This window comes from Callorhinus ursinus, unplaced genomic scaffold (genome assembly GCF_003265705.2).
Source record: "Callorhinus ursinus isolate GAN/ISIS: 27379988/994484 unplaced genomic scaffold, GSC_fseal_2.0 scaffold19, whole genome shotgun sequence".
NCBI lineage: Eukaryota > Metazoa > Chordata > Mammalia > Carnivora > Otariidae > Callorhinus > Callorhinus ursinus.
The window spans coordinates 1,434,001-1,459,851 of record NW_027397081.1 but is presented as its reverse complement, the minus strand read 5'-3'; the positions used below and the strand labels follow the sequence as shown (position 1 = coordinate 1,459,851).

General features: G+C 40.5%; 1 protein-coding gene across 4 annotated transcripts in view; it reads right to left on the bottom strand.

Annotated features, from left to right (window-relative positions):
• Window positions 1–25,851, bottom strand: part of DYNC2H1 (dynein cytoplasmic 2 heavy chain 1) — a 376,065-nt gene that overhangs the window by 258,935 nt on the left and 91,279 nt on the right. For all 4 annotated transcript variants that reach the window (XM_025893740.2, XM_025893745.2, XM_073903659.1 and 1 more), the window contains exons 52-61: window positions 25,426–25,568; window positions 21,357–21,441; window positions 19,263–19,417; window positions 17,755–17,892; window positions 12,214–12,327; window positions 11,526–11,686; window positions 10,095–10,218; window positions 9,171–9,292; window positions 7,094–7,180; window positions 4,221–4,347 (exon numbers count right to left, since the gene is read on the bottom strand). In XM_025893740.2, the coding sequence (XP_025749525.1) occupies window positions 4,221–4,347; window positions 7,094–7,180; window positions 9,171–9,292; window positions 10,095–10,218; window positions 11,526–11,686; window positions 12,214–12,327; window positions 17,755–17,892; window positions 19,263–19,417; window positions 21,357–21,441; window positions 25,426–25,568 (1,256 nt within the window). The remainder of the gene's footprint in view (window positions 1–4,220; window positions 4,348–7,093; window positions 7,181–9,170; window positions 9,293–10,094; window positions 10,219–11,525; window positions 11,687–12,213; window positions 12,328–17,754; window positions 17,893–19,262; window positions 19,418–21,356; window positions 21,442–25,425; window positions 25,569–25,851) is intronic.

Genomic DNA, 25,851 nt, shown 5'->3' with positions numbered 1-25,851 from the left:
AGGTTCTTCAAAAGATTAAAAAGAGAAATACCATACAATCTAGTAATCCCACTCCTGAAAATGAAAACACTAATTCAAAAGATAAATGCATCCCTATGCTCACTGCAGTATTATTTACAATAGCTAAGATATGTGAGCAACCCAAGTGTCCATCAACAGATGGATAAAGAAGATGAAAGGATAAAGAAGCAATCAAAGACAGCAGTGGAGTACGAGGACCTCAGGCTCACTTCATCCCTCGAACTCAGCTGGATAACTATTAAAACATCCTAAATACCCCAGAAGTCACCCTGAAGACTGACAGAACACAATCCACAACTAAAGGGGGAGAAGAAGCCACATCGAAGAAGGTGCGAAGTGCGGAGACGTGGTCTGGGGGAGAAAGGGACTGCAGGGGCTGCAGAGGGGAGGGAGCCCTGGTTGCAAAGAAGCGGGAGAGACAGGGGCACACCGGGGAACGCACAAGGAGAACGTTTCCCCAAAGCTACTGTCTGGGAAAACGACAGGGGCTGAATTTCTTGAGTTCTCGCAACCAGCCAGGATTAAAGCCTGTCGTTTTCAAGGTCAGCGGGCTTGGCTGGGCTAGAGCCTGGAGGGCACTGCCCTACCGCTGGAGAGGAGGCAGGCAAACAACCCAGAGGTGGACAGCATGGAAACAGTGATCTGGAAAACTGGAAAACGCCTGGGGCACGCAGCAGGGAGATTATTCGCTCTTCTTGGAGAGGCAGCGTTCACAGAGCCACCTCTCTGGGAGCAAAGGAGCCCGTTGGCCCCACTTCCCTCCCCGCCCCTCAGCATAAACATGGAGCCACCTGCAGTAAACAGCGCAGCACCCACACTGGCCGCCTAACCTGCTTACACCAGGTCCCACACCCCTGCGCTCTGCCGGGAAGGCCCTCCTCCGGCAGGCTTGCTCAGTCCCAGAGCAGCAGGCCCCTCCCCAGAAGACAAACGGAAACCCCTGCCCATACCACGTCTCCCAACCAGGGACTTCTGCAAGGCCTCAGTTCTGGTGGAGATGGTGTCAGGTCTCATTTCACAAGCAGACCAGTGCACACCTCATTAAAACTCGCCACACTCAGGCCAGGGACCAAACACTGTCCACAGCGGGCAAGGAGAGCCTCTGCAGACCGCTGGCCCGAAGGACAGAGCAGCCAAACCACAGCAGCAGAGTGCATGCAGCACACATCTGAGACACTCCCTGAAGCACCGGGCCCTGCGCACTGCAGGACCTCTTCTTCATACTCTCAGAACGGGTCATATAACAGGCTTTTCTAACACAGAGAGAAGGAAGAGACATAGACAAAATGCCAAGACAGAGGAATTTCTCCCAAATGAAAGAACAAGATAAGGCCATGGCCAGAGATCTAAGCCAAACTGATATAAGTAACATGCCCGATGGAGAATTTAAAGCAACGACTGTGAGGATACTCGCTGGGCTTGAGAAATGAATGGGAGACTTCAGGGAGGCCCTTACCACAGAGATAAGAGAATAAAACAGAATTAGTCAGAGATGAAGAATGCACCAACCGATCACAGAGACAGGCTTGATGCAAAGAACAGCAGGCTAGAAGAAGCAGAGGAACGAATTAGTGATCCAGAAGACAAAGTGATGGAACATAATGACGCTGAACAAAGGAGAAAGAATCATGGAACACGAGAACACACTTGGGGAGCTCAGCGACTCCGTCAAACATCATAACGCTGGTATGACAGAAGTCCCAGGAGAAGAGGAGGAAAGGGGGCAGAAGGTTTATGTGAGGAAATAACAGCAGAAAACTTTCCTCATCTGGGGAAGGAAACGGACATCCAGATCCAGAAGGCACAGAGAATGCCCATCAAAATCAACAAAAGCAGGCCAACACCAAGACATACTGGAGGAAAATTTGCAAACCACAGTGACAAAGAAAGAGTCTTAAAAGCAACAAAAGAAGTCCTTAACTTACAAGGGAAGACCCATAAGACTAGCTGCAGATCTCCCCGCAGACACTGGGCGGGCCAGAAGGGAGTGGCATGATGTATTATTCAAGGTGCTGAATGGGAAGAATCGGCAGCCAAGAATACTCTACCCAGTAAGGCTATCATTCAGAATAGAAGGAGAGATGAAGAGTTTCCCAAACAAATAAAACTAAAGGAGTTCATGACCACTAAATCAGCCCTACAAGAAATAGTAAAAGGAACTCTGTGAGTGGAAAGGAGAGACCAAAAGTAACAAAGACAAAGGATCAGAGAAAATCTCCAGAAACAAGGACAAAACAAGTAATAAAAGTGCAATAAATACATATCTGTAAATAATTATTTTGAATGTAAATGGACTAAACACTGTAATCAAAAGACAGAGGGTATCAGGATGGATAAAAACGTAAGAACCATCTATGTGCTGCCTACAAGGGACTCATTTTAGAATTAAAGACACCAGCAGACTGAAAGTGAGGGGATGGAGAACCACCTCTCATGCTAATGGACATCAAAACAAAGTCAGACTGGCAATATTTACATCAGACAAACCAGACTTTTTTGTTCTTGTATTGTTTTTGTCCTGCTTTGGTATCAGGGTAATACTGGCCTCATGGAATGATTCTGAATGTGTTCCTTCTATTCCATTATTTGTAAGATTTTGATAGAGATTGACCTTATTTCTTTTATATGTTTGGTAGAATTCACCAATGTAACCAGGTGGTCTTGGGATTTTCTGTACTGGGAGATTCCCAATTCCTAATTCATCTTTCATTCTTCTTACTGGTCTAAGAAAATTTCCTATTTCTTGGATTCACAATTCATGATTCAATCATGGTAACTTGTGCATTTCCTAAGTTATCTGATTTGTTGGTATATAATTGTTTATAATCTGTTATCACACTACATATTTCTGTGGTTATCTGTTGTACTCTTTTCTCTCGCGTTTCTCATTTTGACTTTCAGTCTTCTCTCTTAATGTAGTTAAAGCACTGTCAATTTTGTTTATTTTTTTGGAAAAACTGGTCATTACTTTCAATGTTATATTATTATTTTGGTCACTATTTCACTATTTCTGATTTTTCTTTGTTATCTCTTTCCTGTACAAATTTCAGCTAAGTTCCTTCTTTTTCTAGTTCTTTGTGGTATGATGTTAAGTTGTTTATTTGGAATTTTTTTCTTCATACAAGCATTTATAGCATAAATTTCACTCTAACATATGCTTTTGCTATATCCCACAGGTTCTGGAATATTGTTTTCTTTTTCTTTTGCTTTGAGATATATTTTGATTTGCTGTTTGATTTCTTATTTGGCCTACTGCTTGTGCAGTAGTATGTTGTTTAATACTTATATATTAAATATTTAATATTTACATTGTAGATTTTCCAGCTTTTTTATTATTGATCTTTAGTTTTATACCACTGAGGTTGGAAGATATACTTGGTATAATTTCAGTCTTCTTAAATTTGTAATATTTGTTAAGTCTCTTTTTATGTGATTTAACAGGGGATTCTTCTGTGTGTACTTAAAAAATTTTTCTTGGATGGAATGTTTTTTATAGATCTTTTAGAACGATGTGTTCTGAAGTATGCTTTTAAGTAAAAAATGTTCTTGTTGAAAGCGTATCAGAGGCGATGGGCGCCTGGGTGGCTCAGTCGGTGAAGTGCCTGCCTTCAGCTCAGGTCGTGATCCCCGGGTCCTGGGATCGAGTCCCGCATCGGGCTCCCCGCTCCACAGGGAGCCTGCCTCTCTCTCCGGGGGGGCAGGGGGGAAGGTGGGGGGAATCGAACTAGTTCAAGAAAAACCCACCAACCAACCGAAAAAAAATAAAACAAAACAAGAGACAGCATTTTAACAAAGTCAACATAACAGAGTATTTCTAGAAGGAGTAAGCGGCCAACAGTGTCAAATCCTAAGCTGGTCATCCCAGAAGGCCTCGTCCAACAGGATTTCTAGAGAGTGCCACACTTTCCCTCGAGTCATTTTCGTTCCTGCTGTCCCCCTGGTAACCTACCCTGGCAGCCTGTTCCTAACCTACGGGAGGAACAGGCTGCACTCAAATGCACACATACAGAAACATTCTGCTTGAAGATGAACTCACATCATGGCCCTGATCGTCTACATCACTGACCCTCAGCCAGCTCAAAGTGCACGGCTACTGCCCTCCTGCTGTCTTTTTCTAACACATACAGTACACTGCGGATTTTCTGTGTTTTAAAGGAAGCCCCTTTCTGACGGCCGTGCCCCCCGAGCTCCCAGCCAACCTGCGCGTTCCAGCGCGTGTGCTCTCTATCGAGCTGATGGATCAGGACCTCCGCGGCTTGGATTGTCTCCTGCGCTCTGCTCACTTCAGCTTCCAGTTTGGCAGCTTCTGACGTCCTGCTCTGGAATCTGTAAAAACGTTAACAGCAATTAAAGGCAAAGGGATTTCAGAAAGATTTGACTGAATGAGCCTTAGTAAAGTGAGCTTTTCTCTAAGTTAACGGTAATACTGATAATATTTGCGTTCAAGATAGCACCAACGCAGCAGACACAGCAGCGTGCAGAGGTGAAAGGCAGGGCTGCTTGAGCACAGACTCCTCCCTGTGACGTTCAGGGCCCTGTGGGAGGGCTGACCGCCCCCCCCCCCCCGACCCCGCCGCCTCCTCAGTTTTCCCTCATTCAAGCCTCCCACATCAACCTCTGAAGGATAAACATGCTGTCCTCTTCTGGATAGCCTGCTGCTTCGGGACGTCCCACGTGCCTGGAATACCTTCCAGCCCCTTCCTTACCCCACCCCCCAGCATTCTAACTCCTTCAAATACCTACCTATCAAAAATATAAAGAAAATTTTAAAACTCACTTCAAATATCCAATCCATTACATATATTCTTTCCCCATGTGCCCACTTGCCCAAATTTATAACCATCCTTTTAAATTATTTTCCTTAAAAAATACTTGTACAAATCATTATTTTATTAAATAAAACAGTAACATTCCAGCTGATTACCTAGTCCTTCAATAAATATGTAAGTACTTATAAATGCCCAGGATTGTGCTAAGCATCAAAAACAAAACAAACAGCAACAAAAAAGCATGTCATGTAATCCTCAGAACAACAGCTCAAAATAAGTGTTATGATTCTCACTTTCCAAACAGATTCTCTTATAGGTTTCACCAGTAATCAGTAGAGGATCTAAAATCCACCCACGTATGGGTACATCTGACACTATGTTCCATGCAATTTACAGTGCATCTTATTGCCTCTCTAAGCACCCAATATCTTCTCCTACACGTGGGAGTAAAACTCAGTTTTCCAGTATGGTAGCCACCAGCCACAAGTGGCGATTTAAATTTAAATTAACTAAAAGTAAACAAAATCTGAAATTCAATTCCTCAGTCATATTACCCACATTTCAAGGGCTAGTGGCTACCACACTGGACGGTGCAGACTACAGAACCTCCCATCATGTCAATAGCTCTGCTCGAGACCTGGAAGTAGAGACCACACTTACTCACCCCAGCAAGTCATACTACGTACATTGTTCTGCCATAAGTATTTGCTGAATCAAGCTAACTTGAATGTTTCTGTATAAATTATACTAAAATGGCAAATGTCTCAATTCTGTCAAGTTAGAATTTAAATACTGATAGATCATACTTATTTTTCAACTACTTTTTTCTTTGTACCTGTACAAGAAAATAAGACTGTCACTCACAATCTAGGGTCAATTAAACCTTAATTAAGAATCAAGTAAATGGCTATTAACCAGCATTGATTCATTATTGATAATCACTCTAAACTGGAAAATGCCATTCTGTTTTACTTAAAATTCAAAGTTAATTCTGAAGGTTTTTTTAAATAATCCTTCCACAATATTGACAGTATGGCGTAGTGATTAAAGAACAGGAACTTTATGGAGTGAGACAAATCTATGACCTAATGCTAGCTTTGTCACTTACTAACTGTTCAATGTAGGAAAATAAACCTTCCTAATGTGCAGGATGAAAATACCCACCTCTGGGTTTATGTGAAGTACTAAAAATGACACATATGTAAAGTGCCCAGCACAACAGATCACATGTGTGCTACCATATGTGAACCACCCAATAAATACCGAACACTTGGCTGAATAGTAAGCACCAATTCTCGGCATAGGACACTGAAAGCAATGAATACTTTCCATGCTTCTCTATAATTATATCTAGAAGAAAATGATGAAGTTTCTTTCCTGTATCTATAACATACAAAAAAATTCAGAAATATTGAAATGACTGGGTTTATGGGTTTGAGGCTTCTTTTTCATTTTTTTCTCTGTAAGTAAACATATAAACAAGATCATTATTTCCTGTATGGAGAAAAAAATAATAGTTTTCAGTCTGATGAATTTATTTCTTGGTACAGTAATTTATATTTCTTCCATAAAAAAAAAAGATGGAAAATGGAACACACCACTTGAAAAAAGGTATGTATTTAGAAAAGTTTGAGTCTTACAAAACTAAAAGCAAATGATAACATAACACAGTATTTAGTCACATATGCTCCAGCTTTCCAATTTTCACAATTTTTAAAGGGAAACAGTCCCACATTTGCTATGATTCCCACACCAATATTTTCTATCTTATACTCTACAGCAATCACATGAAGCCAGAGGTTAAGGAAAGGTTTTATGATTAATAATATTCATAAATGGTCCTGAAATTTAAGTATGATATTGCATAAAGGAATACGTTTTTAAACATTCAAAGTACAAAATTAAAAGGACACAATAGTTTCTAATGTGATCCTGCGCCTCAGGCAGATTACAGAACAGGTCACGTGAAGTAAGTCTGGATAACACGGAAATGGAGACGCCAAATGTAAGGACTCTGGGCATGAATCTACTACATTCTCTCCCTCTTGCTTAAGTCCCCAGTGCTCAGGAATAGACACAGGGACAGCTCCACAAGGGAGACTTCAACTGTGTTTGTTCCTACCAAAATCACTATTTAAAAAAAGGAATACCTTCTATATTATTTCTTATGTTTCCCTATTTTAGAGTGATAAATCACTAAAGGAAGTGAAAATAACGATTATAAGATTTTCAAAACTGAAACATTAGTTTTCAAATATCCAAAATACATTTTTTTTTCAAAATACATTTTAAAGTTAACTTACTTCTCTTTGAGTTCTGATACTTTCTGGCCAACAGAATTTAGAAGCTCCTCTAGTTTCCTTTTTCTGTCTTCAGTTTTCTTCAAATTTCTAAAATATAATTCCATTTTATAAAAGTTATTCTATTTTATATATCAACAATAGCAGAAACAACCCTTTCTATCCCTTCTAAAGCCCTACCAAATGAAACCAAGGGAATTAAAAAAAAAAAAAAGATATTCATGCACAAAGATAAAGAGAATGAAAGAGAAAAGGGCTGCACTGGAGTAACTTTAATAAAATTTTGAAAGGTGGTAAGTGACATAATGGAATGCAAAAAGCCAAAAGTTGAGGGGCTGCAGGAAGAAAAGCCAAAGAATTCCAAACGCTCAGGAACTGAGGACAACAGGTCCTCTGAAGATAACACAGCTGAATACAGAAAGTTTTCCAATAGTTGATATAATCAATCCATCAACCTCAGATTCCCTCCCACGCTGAGAATGGACTATCCTCTTAACACATCCTGAAGGTCAAGCTCAGAACCGTCAGCCCTCCCACCCATACCCTAGGCAGAAAGTAGGAAGATTCTTCTAGAGAAGACTAGACTTACCTCCTCCCCACAAAATTACCCACAACATCCGAGAGACTGCCGTCAAATGACCGGTTCCCACTGCTGTGAATCTGTCTTTGCACAAACTGACTAAAGGATTTGTCAAAACACAGACTGCAAGGCCTCACACCCCGGCACTCCCAGCATCTCTGACTCAGAAAGCATGGACAGAGCTCAAAAATGGGGGCTTTTCCCAAGTTCCCAGGGGATGCTAATGTTGCCAGCCTGGGGATCCCACTTCAAGAACTACTGCAATAGAATAAGGCCTTCAAAATTGTGAGATTAAACTACTTCTCGCCTAGTGTTGTACACCCAGGCCAATTATTGACCGGATATAACAGCATAATACAGGTAATTTTAGACGGGCAAGATGTCAGAACATTTTTCATCCTATATACCCTTTCTAATGTGCAGGATGTGTTCTAGAAAAATGAAGGACTAAACTAAGAAAGAGAAGGACCCGAAACAAAAGAATACAATCAGAAAAGAGAAAGAGATGAAGACGGTCTCCGGAACCATGGTGAAGAGAAGTCTGAAGAGAACAGCGGTCAGCAGCAGCCTGGGGCAGACAGACTCACGTGAGCACAGGACGGAAGGCTCCAGAAGGGGTAACAGTAAGAAAGAACATACATAAACACACAGATTCTGAACGTGGGTTAGGGTCTGTTCTAAGGCTGTGCATAAATACGTGATATGTCAACAGAAAAAAAATAATCGATTTTAAAAATGAGGAAATTATTGATATTAAGAAAAAACAAAAAGATGTACAAGAAAGGAAGTATACCCATAAGATACAGTATGTCTCAGCTGTGGAAAATACTTATATACTCAAAATAATATAAATATTTAACATTATTCATTACACAAAAATATGTGGCAAATTAACACAAAAATTTCACATAAGTATATTGAGAAAAAGAAGTCTGGGCAGCTAACAGTCTCCTTGTCCAGGGTCAGAAGAGATGAGGTCACACAGAGATCAGTCGAGAACATAACATGCTTCTCGTTCTGCGCATAGAACCAATGCCGACTTATGAACAACCACCAATTAAAAGTAAATGTTAAATTGTCCACCTTCCTGCCCAGACCATGTGTTATAAAATATATACAACACATTTCCTAGAACTTAGAAGGAGAAAACAAATTTAAAAGCCCTAACTTTCCAAAACCTACTTGTTGTACCTTAATATTACTCATTCACAAAATTTAACCCCTTATAAAAGAACTTCTACCAATTTATCCTTCCAACAACATAATAATGGTAGGGGGAAAAAATGAGTTGGTTCTGCTCTCCAACTTCTTTTAATTGTGTTTTCTTTTCATCTGTTTAATTTTATTTAACTGACTCATGTTATATGTTTTAATGCTGTCAGCTGCCTTTTTAGGTATAAACAAGAAATATAACATAAATAAACCCCAATAACTGAGTCATTAAATTGATGCAAATAAACAAAGGTTAGACTTCTTTATATTCGATATCCCGGAACTCACGATTCTAATCCCGCCTGCTCAGTTTCCAGAGGCTGAATGCGCTCCAGGACGTGGGAGTACTGGACGTTTGCTCTAACCCACGCAGCCAGAGGGGCGGCCGCCGTGCTGGCTCGCTTCGCATTCTGAAAAATCCATCACAAGTTAGCCAGCACCCTAACTTCCTTTCAAATAAAAGCAAAGGTAATCCTAGTCTATTTTGCTTAAGCATTTAATAATTTATCCCCTCAAATGAAGTTTTTGGTTGATAGTTAAATAACAATAACATGAATTGTTATTTTCATTAAAATAACCCTGAACTTCTGCTTCCAAATAAATGTTTTTGAGCCACATAAATCTTTAATAAAATTATATTTTATTGACATAAGCACTCCATCAGCTACATTTATAATGAATATGTCTGTCCACAATGATGTTCAGGCATCAGTTCTTCTCTTCTGTCCATGGGACACATCCTTATTGGATAAAAGCAACCCTGAAACCATGTTACCAACATCAGAGATGATGCACATAACATTTTGTATAAGAGATCTAAAAAAAAAATACCAGCATCATGGAATTTAAACTGTTCACTGAAATAAGATACAAGTATCCTAAGGCAGGTTTCTGTTGTTATATGACAAATATACAGGAAGGAAGAAAAGCAGACCAGGCAGGCTGGAAGTTCAGAAATGCCAGACTGATAGTAAGATGCAAACATGTTGCACGTATGACACTGACTGTGCTCTCCAGACCCAGCCTGGATTCCCGCCCACCTGTCTGCCGCTCAAGGCTTCTGACACACAAGCCCTACGGCTCACTCTTATCTTTTACTTTTAGTTTTTAGGCAGTGTAAATAATCGACAATGAAAAGCCATCACATTTTAACAAGCAGAATATTACAGACCATATAGGAAGGGGATCGATGGCATAGCTGTTAAAAATTACCTTTGAATCAAAAGATCCCTTATTTTTATAAAGAAGTTCTTCAACGCTCTCTCTTATTTCCTTGGGAATATTTCGTGCATCAAAAGTTGCTATGTCTTCTCTTACGCCTCTTTTTGCAAGGAAACTAAAATGAAAATATTACTTCAAATAAGGGTAAATAAAATTTGCCATTTCTGACAATAACATCAATTTAACAAAATAGTGTATGCAGTACTTTTCATCCACTAGTTAACGAAACACAGGGTCCTGAAGTATCCCAACTTCTCATGTGCTGCCCGTCACTTTGTAAAGACCACAAGGGAGAACTCCACAGAGAGGCCCCACGGTTCCTCGCCTCCTGTCAATAACGTGCAGCGGTGAAGGGCAGGGATCACAGTCCTCGGATTCTACCTACATCCCTTTCCGTGAACTGCTCTGTGCTTGTCTGTTCTAGGATAGGTCAGAAAATTTCCTGACTCCGTTCTAAGACAGGGACTTCCAAGTGTTCCTCAACCTGCACCTCCCTTCCCACCTCTGGATATGAAAGGACTCCACCATGACCCCCAGTCCCAGTGTGGATCTGAGTGTGGGCACAAACCACAACACAGTCACCAGAACGTGAAAGCCGAAGCCACGCAGCTGCGTGTTTCATTAACGCCCGGCCTTTTCTCTTCCAGTGTGCGTCTTCTATTATTTATGGGGCTCCTGCCCTCGCTCCTCCAGCCCTTGTCTGACTCCGCCAAGAGTGCAAGACTCTGAGAAGACCGACACTATTTTCTTCATCAGTAAATCACAGGAAACACAATGCTCTGTACTGTGGGTGGGCCAAATAAATGATGGCATAAATTGAGATGTTCTTCGATTTTAGGCATTCTTTTTTTCTCTCTGTGGATACTTATATCACATATTATGGAGAAAGGAAAATATAGATCTTGGTATAGGATCACACAGAGTATCTTTTTTTTTTTTAAAAGATTTTATTTATTTATTTGACAGAGAGAGAGAGAGAGAGACAGCGAGAGAGGGAACACAAGCAGGGGGAGTGCGAGAGGGAGAAGCAGGCTTCCCGCAGAGCAGGGAGCCCGATGCGGGGCTCGAGCCCAGGACCCTGGGATCATGACCTGAGCCGAAGGCAGACGCTTAACCGACTGAGCCACCCAGGCGCCCCCATACAGAGTATCTTGAAATATTACAGCAAAATGTGTAACTAGGTAATTAATGAAGCACTTGTAATTACAAGAAACAATGTAAGAAGTATTTAAAAATATGAAAGAGGCACGCCTGGTTGGCTCAGTCAGTACACCATGGGACTCTTGATCGTGGGGTTGTGGGTTCAAGCCCCATGCTGGTTGTAGAGATTACTTAAAAATAAAATCTAAATAAATGAATCAGTCAATCAATGTGTACTTCACTAGTGAAATAATAACATTTTTCACAAATTAAAAAACTTACCTTTTCATGCTCACCCAAGATGTATCAAAGATACCCATCAACCTTAAAACGCCCTCAAGAATATCTCTGATGATATCAGGTGGCATACGCAGTGAGCGAATTTCTGAAAGAGATTCTGGCTTAATGTTTCCAACTGCTAGTTTAGCTTCATTGACTAGAGGCTAAAAAGACAAAGAGCATTTTTACTTTCAAAAAAATATATGTAAAAATCAATAACTCTAGAAGTTATTGAATATTTGTCATTTCATTAAAAATAACTCGTTATTAATATCCTTTCTCTTCAAATATCAAAATGCTTTGAAACACACAAAATACAAAATCTTCAAATTCTTACCACCATAACTACAGGAGTCTAATTTAGAAAAAATCCCATTTGTTTTGAGACAATTTGCCATTTTCAAGAGGCTCCTTATATTCTATGACTAGCTGGCTAATAACCTAGTGAGGAGCCAAAAAAAAGAGCCTAAGAGTTTGACTTAATTTCCCTACAACACATTTTTCTCCTCGACACTCAAACAACACGGCTCACGGGAAACGCAGATGGTTTCTGATGACCTTCCTTCTCCCGGCCGACCTTCCTTCCTGCATCTCTTCCATAAAGACCATGGTGTTGGAAGCCACGCTTGCTAATACTGCTAGAACTCCCAGACACAGTCAGTAGTCAGACAACGCGTCCACTGTAGCCTACCTGCACTTCCTTTAATTCATCGTCAATTTTGTTTTTTCTTTCTTCAATTTTAACAACTTCTTCTGCTATTTTGTGCTTCAGTCTTTCAAGTTCTGTCTTTTGCTCACTAGCATCCTAGAGGAATATTTTAAATGATATTCCAATTAATTTTCATGCACTCGATATTTTAAAGCATGATATCAAAAATATAAATTATTTTAAAATAATATTTTCTTTTTTTTTTAAAGATTTTATTTATTTATTCATGAGAGACAGAGGAGGAGAGAGAGAGAGAGAGAGAGAAGCAGAGGGAGAAGCAGGGAGCCCGATGTGGGACTCGATCCCAGGACCCTGGGATCATGACCTGAGCCGAAGGCAGACGCTTAACCATCTGAGCCACCCAGGCGCCCTAAATAACATTTTCTATTAAATGTTTTCCTAATGTTAATTGACATGAAAGTTTCTAAGATGCCTGGGAAATGAATGTTATAATTTACTACGTATTTACTATCAGGAAGTTTCTATTCTTTGTTTTAATGTTTCCAAATAGCAAAGCAATAAATGCTTATTATATAAAAACCAAGCAACTCAGAATTGCAAAACTTAGAAAATTATCATAATATACATTTAACACTTGGAATAAATAATTCAGAGAGGTTGGTACTACTATACTCATCTCATAAATGAACAAACTAAAGTCTCCTATAATTCTAACAGTAAAGACTAACAACTCTTAGAGACTACAGTGTATTAGAAGTTTGTGTTTCTACACTTTATTTTAGACAAAAATTGAAATCATGATACAACAATATGATAGTAACTATATAAACAAAAATCAGTACAGATTCAAAGAACAGTAAATTATTTACTAATAACACGTGAACTCTCTGTTCATGCATGCAAGTACCAAGGATCCCACATATGAAAGGAGGAAATTTGTCAAGAAATCTTTCAAGAGTCCTTACATCAGTGGTTCTCAACCACATTCTAGTCACCCAGGGAGCTTAAGAACTAATACCTGGTGTTCTGTTGCCAAGTATATCGAAATACTTCATCTGGGTGCAGGCAGGGCGCAGAAAGATCTAAGGACGCGCCAGGTGGCTCCAATCTGGAGCCGAAGCTGAGACTCAGGCACCGGCCAACCCCTCCGCAGTCTCACCCTGAGCTCCCTCACACGTCAGTGCAACTGGAACTGTGTGCTCCTCAGAAGGGAACTCACGTGCTCCATCACACACACAAACACCCTCCAAGGCCCAGCACGTGTGGTGTTCTGCCACCTGGAAGTGAGCCCTACTCCAGGATTTTACAGTATTTAATCTGTACTCTTCTCAAGTCACAGACCTGGAGCTGCAAGCTTTGCAAGTTTACACAATTTGATATTTAGCTGTCTCTCCAGACTCTACTTTGTTATAAAATTATGAACAGAAACGTCTGCTATTTATAGTCAAGCAAAATTATTAGCGTACAAGATACACAGCAACTCTTCTGTGTCTCAGATAGGCAAGACAACTAGCTACCGTCGTAGAAAACCCCTCTGCAGAGGGCCGACCACAGAACAGCACAAGCCGTCCGAGTCTGACTGCAGCTCGCCAGCCTGACGGCACACGGGCACACATACTGCTCAACGGTCTCCTTTCATCAACAGCGTTATCCTTCACACCGCCTTCACTTGTTTCATATTTCAAATTACTCTTCAAAGGTAAGGAGGTGACAGGTATTTTTTAATAATAACAATGGCTGTCTGCTTTACATAAATCTTTATAGTAATTTGTTTCCAAAATACCTTGAGGAAAAAGTGATGCTAAAGTTTTATAGTATGAAAATTACATTTGATTTTCTATTACATTACTTACCAGGTCAGGTACTCAATAAAATTATCCTGGAAACACTGAATGTGTACATAACCATCATATATCTGGAAATGTTATTGCTTTTGAAAGTTTCCCAAATGCCAATGGAATTATTTTGGCGTATCAAGGGAAATCTTGATTATGTCATTAGAGTCAGTCTAGATAATCCTCCTGTGAAGCTCACAGTCCTTAAGAACCCTACCCACACTCAGATTTCCAATGAAGATGACCAAACTCACAAAGAAAGCTTCTTTTGTGAATAAGAATAAAACAACCAAGTATGAAAAAGTACATAAGAAAATATAGTGGGAAACAGAAGATTTCATAAAGTACCCTCCGAGGGCTAAGTGGAGATGAGGCAACAATGAAAGAGACCAATAAAAAGGGACGCTGCAGGGGCGCCTGGGTGGCTCAGTGGGTTAAGCGTCTGCTTTTGGCGCAGGTCATGATTCCAGGGTCCTGAGATCGAGCCCCACATCGGGCTCCCTGCTCGGCAGGAAGCCTGCTTCTCCCTCTCCCACTCCCCCTGCTTGTGTTCCTGCCCTTGCTATCTCTCTCTCTCTAATAAATAAATAAAATCTTTAAAAAAGGGGGGGGCGGGCGCCTGGGTGGCTCAGTCGTTAAGCGTCTGCCTTCGGCTCAGGTCATGATCCCAGGGTCCTGGGATTGAGCCCCGCATCGGGCTCCCTGCTCGGCGGGAAGCCTGCTTCTCCCTCTGTCTGCCGCTCCCCCTGCTTGTGCTTTCTCTCTCTCTCTCTCTCTCTGACAAATAAATAAATAAAATTTAAAAAATAAAAATAAAAAAATAAAAAATAAAAAAAACGGGGACGCTGCCAAAAGGAAGGATTTACAGGCTAAAGAATCTCCTGAGAGATAACATCACAGCAGGAATGAAAAGCTCAAGAGGCGAATTAGAAAATGAAGAATTTTTAAAGGAAGTAGAGCAAAAAGAGAAGGAAAAAGGTGAGAAAACATAAGAGAATTAGGGAAGCAGTCGGGGAAGCCCACAGTCCAAGTAACAAGCATCCCAGGAAGGGAAGACAGAGACATGGAGGGAGGGGAGTACGGCCACACGCAGTAAGGACACTTCCCGGGACCGCGGAGAGAAGTGTCCTGGGGCAGAGTCCACACGGTGTCCAACACGGGGAACGAAAGGAGACCTAAAGCCAAGGCAGATGGTGTCACCTTCAGAACAATGACTTCCACAAAGTCTCAAGAGAGGAAAAAAGAAAAAGATCACCTGCAAAGGATCAGAACTTAACAGAACTTGGGAGTGTTTCGGTCACGACAACAGAAGTTGGAAGAAAATGTCTGGAAACAAGGGGATTACATTTCTTGATGACTAATCATGCTGAGCATCTCTCTGTGCATTTACTGGCCCTTCCTATGTCTTCTACCATGCAGGGCACCTTCAGATTTTTTCCTCATTTTTAAATTAGACTTTTTGTTTTATTATTGTGTTCTAATGGTTTCTGTATATTCTGGATACAAGTCATTTAGCAGATTTATGTTCTGTAAATAATTTCTCCCAGTCTGTGATTTGCTCTTTAATTTTCTTCAGAACGTATTTCACAGAGGAAAAGTTTTTAATTTCGATAGGGACCAATTTCATCAATTTTTCTTCTTTTTCTATTTTGGTATCACATCTAAAAAAATCTTTATCTCACCCAACATCATTAACATTTTCTCCTGTTTTCTTCCAAAGTTTTATAATTTTATGCTGTACGTTTAGATCTATGACCCATATTCAGTTAATTTTTGTACAAGTTTAAGGTAGAGGTCTTGTTTATTTTTCTCTACATGGATATTTAAATACCATTTTTTAAAAAGACCATCCTTTCCCCATTTAATTGGCATTTTGTATAAAATCAATTAACTATGCACGTGTTAGTTTATTTCTGAACTTCATAATGTTCCAATGATCTGTTTGATTATCACTACACCAGTACCACACTGCCTTGATCACTATAGCTCAATAGTAAGTCTTTTTTTTTTTTTTTAATATTTTCTTTATTTAGTTAGAGAGCAAGCAAGAGAGAGAGCATGAGCGGGGGGAGCGACAGGCAGAGGGAGAGGAAGAAGCAGACTCCCCACTGAGCAGGGAGCCGGATGCGGGGCTCGATCCAAGGACCCTGAGATCATGACCTGAGCCGAAGGCAGACGCTCAACCAAATGAGCCACCCAGGCGCCCCTCAATAGTAAGTCTTTAAATCATAATTCGTCCAACCTTATTATTTTATGAGTTTTTGTGCCAGTTCCTTTTATTGAGATTTATACATTAGTCTATTAAATTTTGAAGTTAATTTTAATTAAAAGAGGCATTAGACTTGCAGTAAGGTTAATAGTCACCAACATGAAGATAGAGAAACATATGAGATTTAATCAAGAAGGTAAACTTACAGAACTTAGTGATTCATGAAAGGTAGGGACTGAGAGAACATATGTCCAATATAATTTATAAGTTCTGTCTTGAACAATTAGCTATATTGTCAACAACGCAAGAAACAACAGATGTTGGCGGGGATGCGGAGAAACGGAACCCTCCTACACTGTTGGTGGGAATGCAAGCTGGGGCAGCCACTCTGGAAAACAGTATGGAGGTTCCTCAAACAGTTGAAAATAGAGCTACCCTAGGATCCAGCAATTGAACTACTGGGTATTTACCCCAAAGATACAAATGTAGGGACCCGAAGGGGTCCGTGCACCCCGATGCTTATAGCAGCAATGTCCACAACAGCCAAACTGTGGAAAGAGCCAAGATGTCCATCGACAGATTAGACTATGATTAGAATGTGGTTGAGAACCACATTGAAAATAGAGCTACCACATGACCCAGCAATCACACTACTGGGTATTTACCCAAAGGATATAAAAACACTAATTCGAAGGGGCACATGCACCCCAATGTGTACAGCAGCATTATCTACAATCGCCAAATTATGGAAGCAGCCCAAGTGCGCACCGATAAAGATGTGGGATAGAATACACAATACACCCTGGAATACGACCCAGCCATAAAGCTGAGAGACTTCTCAGAAGACATGTCTAGCAGATTATTGGGGATTTGGGTCTGAAGCTCAAATGAGAGAGTAGGGCTGAAGGACGAGGGAGATGGATGTGGCGGGGGTCAGCACAGAGCAGCCTGGGAGGGCACATGGACGCAGCGCCTGCGCGGACAAGAACGTCAAAGACGTCTCCTCTGAAAGGTTTGACAAAGGCAAGGCAATGGCAAAAAGTGGACAGAATCAAAATATTAAAATATCATGAAAGTATAAGTAAAATGAATAAAGACTTATTTTGTAAATCTTGAGAATTAATATTCTGCCTTTAATAAGGCAGGAGAAAAAAAACCTTGAAGCCTGAAGGAGATAATTTTTTAAAAAATAAAAGGAAATATCAACTTAACTAGCAGAGGGTAAACAAATAAAATCGCTTACAAATCTATACCAACGTAAAATGTTATGTATTTACAGGGTTTAGATATATTAGTATATGGTGAACTGAGAAGACTATAGCTATGATTTTAAAATAACATGGGAAAATACTATGCTTTTCCACAAAAGCTCTAGTACTTAATACCATCAGCCTGACTCAGCACAGACAAGCAATATTTTTCAAATCCACATAAGTAAAAATCTAAGTTTTCACAGTAATAATCAGGCAGATGTGGTCTCCCTACGGTCTGCATTTTCATGCTCCCTCGAAACATTACCTGCATTGACACTGTGATCTCTTGGAGAGCAGCATCTGCTTCGTCTTGCTTAGTTTTAAGTAACACACTTTGTTCTCCAGCTTTTCTGTTCAGCTCGTCCACAAGAGCTTTAGCTTCATTCAGTTTAGACACACCAGCCTGTATCGATAAAATTAACTAACATTTAAAAAAAAGGAATTTTAATACTCTTTATCCTGATGAACGGATAAAGAAGATGTGGGATATATATACAATGGGGTATCTTTAAGAAAGAATCAAGGAAATCTTCAAGAAAGAAAGAATCAAGGAAAAACCTAACTGTGTACACATCAAACGCTTGCAAGTGGACTTGGGTAGCTCCTTACTGCTAATTATAATGACTTATTCAACCATATACCCATTAAGGTGTGGTACAAGACTCCACAGAGACATAAAAGAAAAACAGACTTTAAAACTGTCACAGTAAAGCCGAACAGATCAACACATACTTGGGAGCTTCAAGACCAGAATTTTTACCCACTGAATTCTGTGAGAAAGAAAACAGAAAGCAAGGAAAAACTCAGCAAAGCTTTTCCACTTCTCAGTCTCCCTGACTACGTAAAACGACTCAAGGCCTACTCTTGGGTGGACATCTGACCCTGGGCTGGCCATTACTGCACCCCATCCCACTACCCGTGAGTAATCCAAGGAATGAACACAGAAATATTCCCCCTCTTCTATAATATGAGTTGGGTTTTTGTCACCTAACAAATGAGAAGATTTCGGGAGATAGTAATGGCAAAAAGCAATATAACCAATATTTACCGAGCACCCAACAGAGAGGACAGCATCATGCTGGTTCTTTATCTAACTCACCCAATTAAGTTGCAGGTCAACAAGTCTGCATAATTTACCCAAAGCACCCCAGAGAACTAAATCAAGAAAATGACCTTCCCAAAGCATGTACAGTTAGTGGCTTGCTCTGAATGAAAGAGGGATAAAGATAACTTTGTCAATTAGGACGGATCCTACTTTATGACACTACGACTTCGGAGAGGAAATGCTCTCAGACAACTTCCAAGGCTGGCATTTTAATGCCACATTTAAGTTGAAGCTCTGTAGTTGCAGAAATGGAGAAAGACAACTGTTCAGAATGTACTGACATAGATAAAAGTAATATTTTATAAGGTATAATTTTAATTTTAAAGGTTATTATAAAGCTTAATCTCAGATATTATGTTTTAATTAATAATAGACATTTCTGAATTTCTAAAAACACTTTGATTTTAAAGAAGCTTTTAAAGATCACCATAAACTATCAAAAGCACATAAATACCATCCAGTAGAGAAAAAAAACAATTACTGAATCTAAATAAAAATTACAAAACCGTTAGTATACCTATGAGCAATACGGGTAAGTGAAACTGTTTTAAGGCATGTAATACAGTACTCATTTACACCAAATACATGCCACAGGCAACGGTTTGTAATATACATAATCCTTGTACCCCACAGATAAGTAAAATAATTGGAGATTACCAATATTGTACCTGCAAATGACTTTGTCTTTTTAACAGTTCGTTTTTCTTGGTGCTACTGATGGCAGAATACACACGTAAAAAGGTCATATATCGGCTTGGGGTAGCACCATATGCTTTACAAGATTCATGGATTAATAAAAATGATTTTAGAAAATCAGGATCAACTAGAAAGAGAAAACAAAATGATTTAACATATACATGATCTATTGTGAATTAGAGAAAATCATCTTAACTACATTTATTTCATACTAGATATTTCCACCTACAGAACTAGAAATACGCGGTATCATCTCTGCATAAAGGTACATCTATTCACAGCTCCCATGTTCCTCATGACTTTGAATTACTTAATTTCAGTGGTCTCTATCTGTCCACTGTGACATATTTGCTCTGAACACTTTTACTGCTGCAAGAGAGAGAAATCTACAGGTTGTCATAGCATATAAATTAGCTGGAACTACAGAACTTGTAATCCAGAAGCAAACACAATAAAAGCTCCTTGAATGGAAAAGAGACACCAAACCAAGCAACACAGATCCACTGTCATTTGACACAGGGCGAAACAGGACCTCAAAAGCCAAGAAATGAGGAGGCAGTTCACACAGGACTGAACACATCCATTACTAAACGTGTTACCTTCCTCTCATCACCTCAATCTATGTTCTTCCATATTCTCTACCTCGGTTAGTAAAGACAACTTCTCATCCTTGTTCGAAGCCAGAACCCCGAGAAATGTCCTTGCGTCCTCCTTCCTCTAAGGGGTCCCCTTAGAGTGCCTCCTGGTACCCCCAAGTCCATTCCTTCCTCTTGGTTTACTGCAGTGGCCTTCCACAGGGCTCTGATCGCCTTCAGTTTCTTCTTACACCCCCCTAGTTGCCAGTAATTGAGGAAAAGGATGGACCCAGACACTTTTGTTTCTACAGCAAGACCCTGGTTACGTCTCTGCTAAAATCGCTCCATGACCGCAGATCACCCACGAGTCAGAATCCAAATTCCTTAGCACGACACGGGAGGCTTGTCATTACTGAAGCCGCCTGCCTTCTCTTCACCTAGTACTCTACTGCTCACACGTCCATGTCTCAGCCGTTGGGCTGTTCACAGATCCAATAAAATAGCTGGTTTATTTCTCAGAGCCTTTTGCATGTAGTCACTCTTCCCCAAACTGCCCATCTGCCCGTCCGTTTGCTGTAACATCTGCTAGTAAAAGCTGTCTCACTTTCAAAGGCTCTCCACATCAACTCCTACCGTCATTTATCTCACTGTATCAGAGTTTATGTTTATATAGAACATAATTCTTGCTATTCTTTAGTGCAGTAGGAGCTCCTAAGTCATCTCTAGTATCCAGCCCAGTACCTAAGGTAAAACAAGTTCAACAACTATTTGGTGACTAGATGGTTAGATAAATAAATGAATGAATGTGCTATGATACTAAAAAAAAAAAAAAAGACCACATTCAAAATTAATTTGGAACTGGAAAAAATAATGAGAGTATAATTAAGAAAATATTGTGTCCACACTCAAAGAACACCATAAAACTTTTTCATGTGTGAGTTGCATGCTGTGACGTAGCTAAGTGAAAAGTGAAAACTAATAGAGAAGCTTAGCCTTCTAGCCAAAGACCCCAGACAATGTAAGTAGAACATCTGATCATCCGGGTCAAGAATATAATTGTTCAACTTCTTAAATGTAAACAATAGATAATGAGTTAGGTCCTGTAGAAAATGACATAAACATGAGTTTATAAATACAGAGAGCTTTAGTTTAGTTTTCATCCAAAGAAATCTTTGTTAGGAGGCACCTGCGTGGCACAGTCAGTTAAAAGCGCCCAACTCTTGGTTTCAGCTCAGGTCATGACCTCAGGGTCCTGGGATCGAGCCCCGCATCAGGCTCCACACTCAGCGCAGAGTCTGCTTGGGATTCTCTCTCCCTCTCCCTCTGCCCCTCCCCCCGCAAACAAATAAATAAATCTTTAAAAAAAAAAAAAGAGAAGACTTTGTGCTAGTTTGTCATTATTCAAATTCATAATCACTGTGAATCTTTAAGGAATCTATGACACCAAAAAATGGCAATTATTTCACAAAGTCAATTTCATCAAAATACTACCTGAGTTTTTTTTCTTTTCTTCTTTCCTTTTTTTGTCACTGTATTTTTCTTCGCCATCTGTTTCACTGAATAACATTTCAGGTATCTAAAACAGGAAGAGCATGTCTTCAAACCTCAACTCAACAGCAAAAAGTTTAAATAAATCCAATATCAAAGGTTAAAAATAAAAAGAACACTTTTCTTCTAGATTTCTTACCAGAGTAAGAGAAATAATGAATATATCCATCTTCAGAATTTTTAGAATTCTAATATTCTAGAGTATTTCCTAGACAAGATTTTTGACACACATCAACCATTAATTGATTGCAAATTACTGACAACACCTCACTTGAAAAATGATTAGACCATATGAAATGAAGGAGATCACAGATCACAGTTTGGATTGAATTAGAAAATAATCACAAATGCCATTTAAAATCACACAATAAGAAAAATGAAAAGCTTTATTTGGCATCAGGGCATAAAGGGATAGTAAGGGTTCTGAGGTTTCCTGAATAAGAAGAAACTAAAAGTAAATGAAAGGAATTCCACAATTGGTAATTAACAGTTTTATAATTGATAATCTCAAAAACTGTTGTTGAGCTACCACTAGGATTTTGCCACTATCACAAATAAGATCAAGTTTCATAAACAGATCATTATTATAAGGGAAAGTATGATAATCTAATAAGAGTATTCATTTAAAATATACAAAAAAAAAAAAAACAGAAGTAAAATATTCTTAGTTTCCCAGGAAGAAAATTAAAGTAGCAGAACAGAGACATTTTTGCAACAGGAAGCCCAAGGAGTCCAGGTATGCAGGTCAAAGCCTCACTTTCTGAATCTCCCAGACTAAACAAAATGTCACACAAAAGACCCCTTTACTGATGAAGAATTTGAAAGTGCCATGGTTCGTGACCAGAGAATACTGTTTTTCCCTCAAACATCTTCACTGATTTCTGCCAAAACCCTGGAGCCTCTGGGAGAATATTTCAAATTTATCCTTTCAAATAAACTGAAATTTTTTTCTTAGGAAACTTGCTTTCTTTAAAATAGTCTATCCCTTATGTGAATTAGCTTGATTGTGTAAACATCGCACAAGATATACATATGTCAAAACATCACACTGTACACATTAAATATAGACAACTTTTATTTATCAGTTTGTGTATCTCAATGAAGCTGGATGACAAAACAACACCCTCCATCTGCAAAGCGTTCCTGGCTGGATGGGCCCACGCTCCCCTTCACCTCCATTCTCCCCCTCAGAGATAAAATCGCGTATTAACTCTATTAATTCCGATTAATACCTTCACCTCTCAATTCCTTCAACTCCTGTCCTTCTGGTGTCTTCTCCACCACCTTTTCCTCAGCTAATCACGCCCTACCTGCCATGGTCAGACCCTGAGACCGCGTCACTAACAAGAACTGAAATCATTCCATCATGTCACCTGCAAATATCCCAGGCAGCCCCAGCCCATTCCCTTCGTAAGGCCAATAAACCTCATGCTCCACTAAGACCTGCGATCTATGAATTTGAAAATCGCCACACTGTCGTTCACCATCTTCCTTATCACGAGCTTGCAACTCCCTCAGCCCTCACTCACTCGGCTGTACTCGAGTAACAAAGCCCCAGTCCTGGCCAAGTGCAAGTGAGCACTCACTGCAGGTGTGCCCTTGCGAGCGCACAGTGACTGAGGGAAACACACAGCACGCTGACGGCCTCCGCTCAACTCTCCCATCGCCAGCTCATGCCAACCCTATGCCACCCAGCCCTCATACCCCTTCTCCTCAGCCTTCCCCTCTTTCCGCGTATCTTCTTACATCCCTTCAGGACCCCACAAACTCTCCCCTCGGCTTTTCTCTCAGCTCATCACCTTGCTGTCTCTGAGAAAACAGAAACAATCAGAAGCCTGTCCACCGCTCCCTGGTACCACACCTGCCCGCTTACCTGGAGCTGGGCCCCTGCGCCCTGCTTGCTTTGCTGCAGAGGCCAGTCCCTAGTCCTCTCATTTGTGCACCAGGCCGTGACATGGCTGCACAATGTTCCCCTGCCTTTCATATGTTCTTACTTCCTTGTTTGCATTCCCGACGGCATACAAACGTGTAATAGTATGTCCTACCTTAAAACTTCAAAAAAAAGTATTATTTTTACCTACTTCCTTCCACACGGATCCATTTCTCTGTTCCACTTTACAACAAAACCCCTCACAAGAGGTGACCACATTCACTCTCTCCAATCTCCTTCTCACTGTTTCTGGAGCACGTTCCAGTTGGCAGCCGCTAACTCAAAACTGCTTTCTTAGCCTCACGCTGGCCTCCCTGCTGCCAGAGCCGACAGTCAGCTCACAGGCCCCGTCCACCTGCCTGCGCCACGGCCCTGAAATGCAGTCTTTGCTCGTCTTCACACTCTGCCGGTTTCCCTCCCATTTCCCCACAGCAGCTCCTTCTCAGTATCCTTTGCGGATCCCTCATCTTCACGCCAACCTCTTCATGTTGAACAAGAGCCCAAGACTTCAGTCCTTGACCCTCTCCATCTGGTAGTCAACGCTCATTCCTTGGTGGCATCATTCATTCTCAGAGCTGTAAATACCACCCATACCCTGACAATTCCCTGCGTTTTATCCTGGATGCCTGACCCTTCTTTCCCCTGAACTCCAGACTCCTACACCCCGATGCCTCCTGCGTCCTGAAGCTCGGAGGTCTGACGTCTCGTCAAGAACACATCCACAACTGCAAGCCTCACATCCTCCCCTGCAAGTGCTCTTCTCAGTCCCCGTTCCCCGTGGACGGGTACTCCACCCTTCCAGGGACTTCAGCCAACATCCTTGGCTGTATCCTTCCAGCCTCACCTCCTTTTACATCTTAGTACAATCTGTCAGCAAATTCGGTTATTTCTACAGTAAAAAGTATTCAGAATCCAGCCACTTCCCACCACCTCTCCTCCTCCATCCCTAGTGCACACCACCCTTCTCTCTCACCGACTCCTGCAACAGCTTTGTAACTAATTCTACCCTTGCCTTTGAGAGTCTACTCCCAGCACAGAAGCCAAAGTAATCCCGCTGAAACATTAGAACGGTGTGTCAAAAGCCTCCGAAGCCTCCCTCACCTGTTTCCAGGAAAAGCTAAACTCCGCAGCGTGGCTCACAAAGCCCCACCCTAACTGCTCTCCTCTTACTTCCCTGACGCCACACCCCCAACTGCTCTCCCTCTGAGTCACTCTAACCGCTGACTGGGCTTCCGGCTGACCCTCAGAGTCACCAGGCACGCTGTCAGCTCAGGGTCTCCCTGAAGAAGACATTCCCCCCCGCGACCCCCCAAAACCTTGTCAACTCCATGAGGGCAGGGACTTTCATCTGCTTTTTCTCTGCTATAACCCCAACAGATAGAACAGTGGCACATATTAGAGACCCGATAATTACTTCTTAATGAAGCCTCTCGTTCACGTGGCCTCTTAAGACTGGAATAATTTTCCTGTCCTTTATCTACTTCCTGAAATCTAACTAAAATATTGCCTCATCTGTAAAACCTTAACTCTCATCTCAAATTACAGTCCTCCCTCTGACTCATGATAGGCAATAGTCTGTACTTCTTTACACAAAAATGAAGACATGAATGATCGAGAATATAAATATTATTCAAAGAAATAATCCTGAAAAATATTATTTATCAAACAAAACAATGGCAGAGGCTTCCAGTTAAGATGGTTCAATGAGTTCACACTTCAAACACATCCCCCTCCCAACACTTAGCACCACCATGATAGATATTTTTTAAGATTTAATTTTTTTAATTCAAAAAAATGGCTAAAATTATTGCTACGATGTTTTTATCATAGGCTAGCTAACAACATGAATAAAATTTTTAAAGTACAATAAGTACCTCTGTAGTCCTTAAGCACATGAAGTTGTACACTCAACTAAAATGTCATATAAGAACATAAAGAAAAGAGAGAGGTTTTCAAACATGTATAATCAGTGCCACAATTAAGGTAATATAATAACAAACACCAAAGCAAAGTCAGGAAAATCTGTAACTTCAAAAAGAAAATATGCTCTCTTTCATTTCCATACTTAAATGTTAAACTTACTTTCCTCATGCTGCTATCTGACCAACCCTCCATCCACAACACCTGGCATTTCTTATGCAAAGCTGGATTACTCTCACAGTTTATTATGAAGTTTAAATTTGCAGAATCCATTATCAAGACAATATGCAAGTTTTGTTGAATTCCTAAAAAAATATAAGAAAATTATCATGGACATTACAACAATAATAATTGGGGAAATCTATATATGGTCTGCTTTTATGAGTTTAAAATTTTCTAAAATGAAATGGTAGGAGCCATTAAGCAATATTACAGTTATGATTTTTATTTTTGTTCAGAAATACTTGTGTGTGTGTGTGTGCGCACGCGCGTGTGCGTGCATGCTAAGAGAAAAGATCCAGAAGGAATTCAGGAGGAAGGCAAGTGTCCATATACCAAATTGCTGTTTTGTATGTTACTTTTCAAATG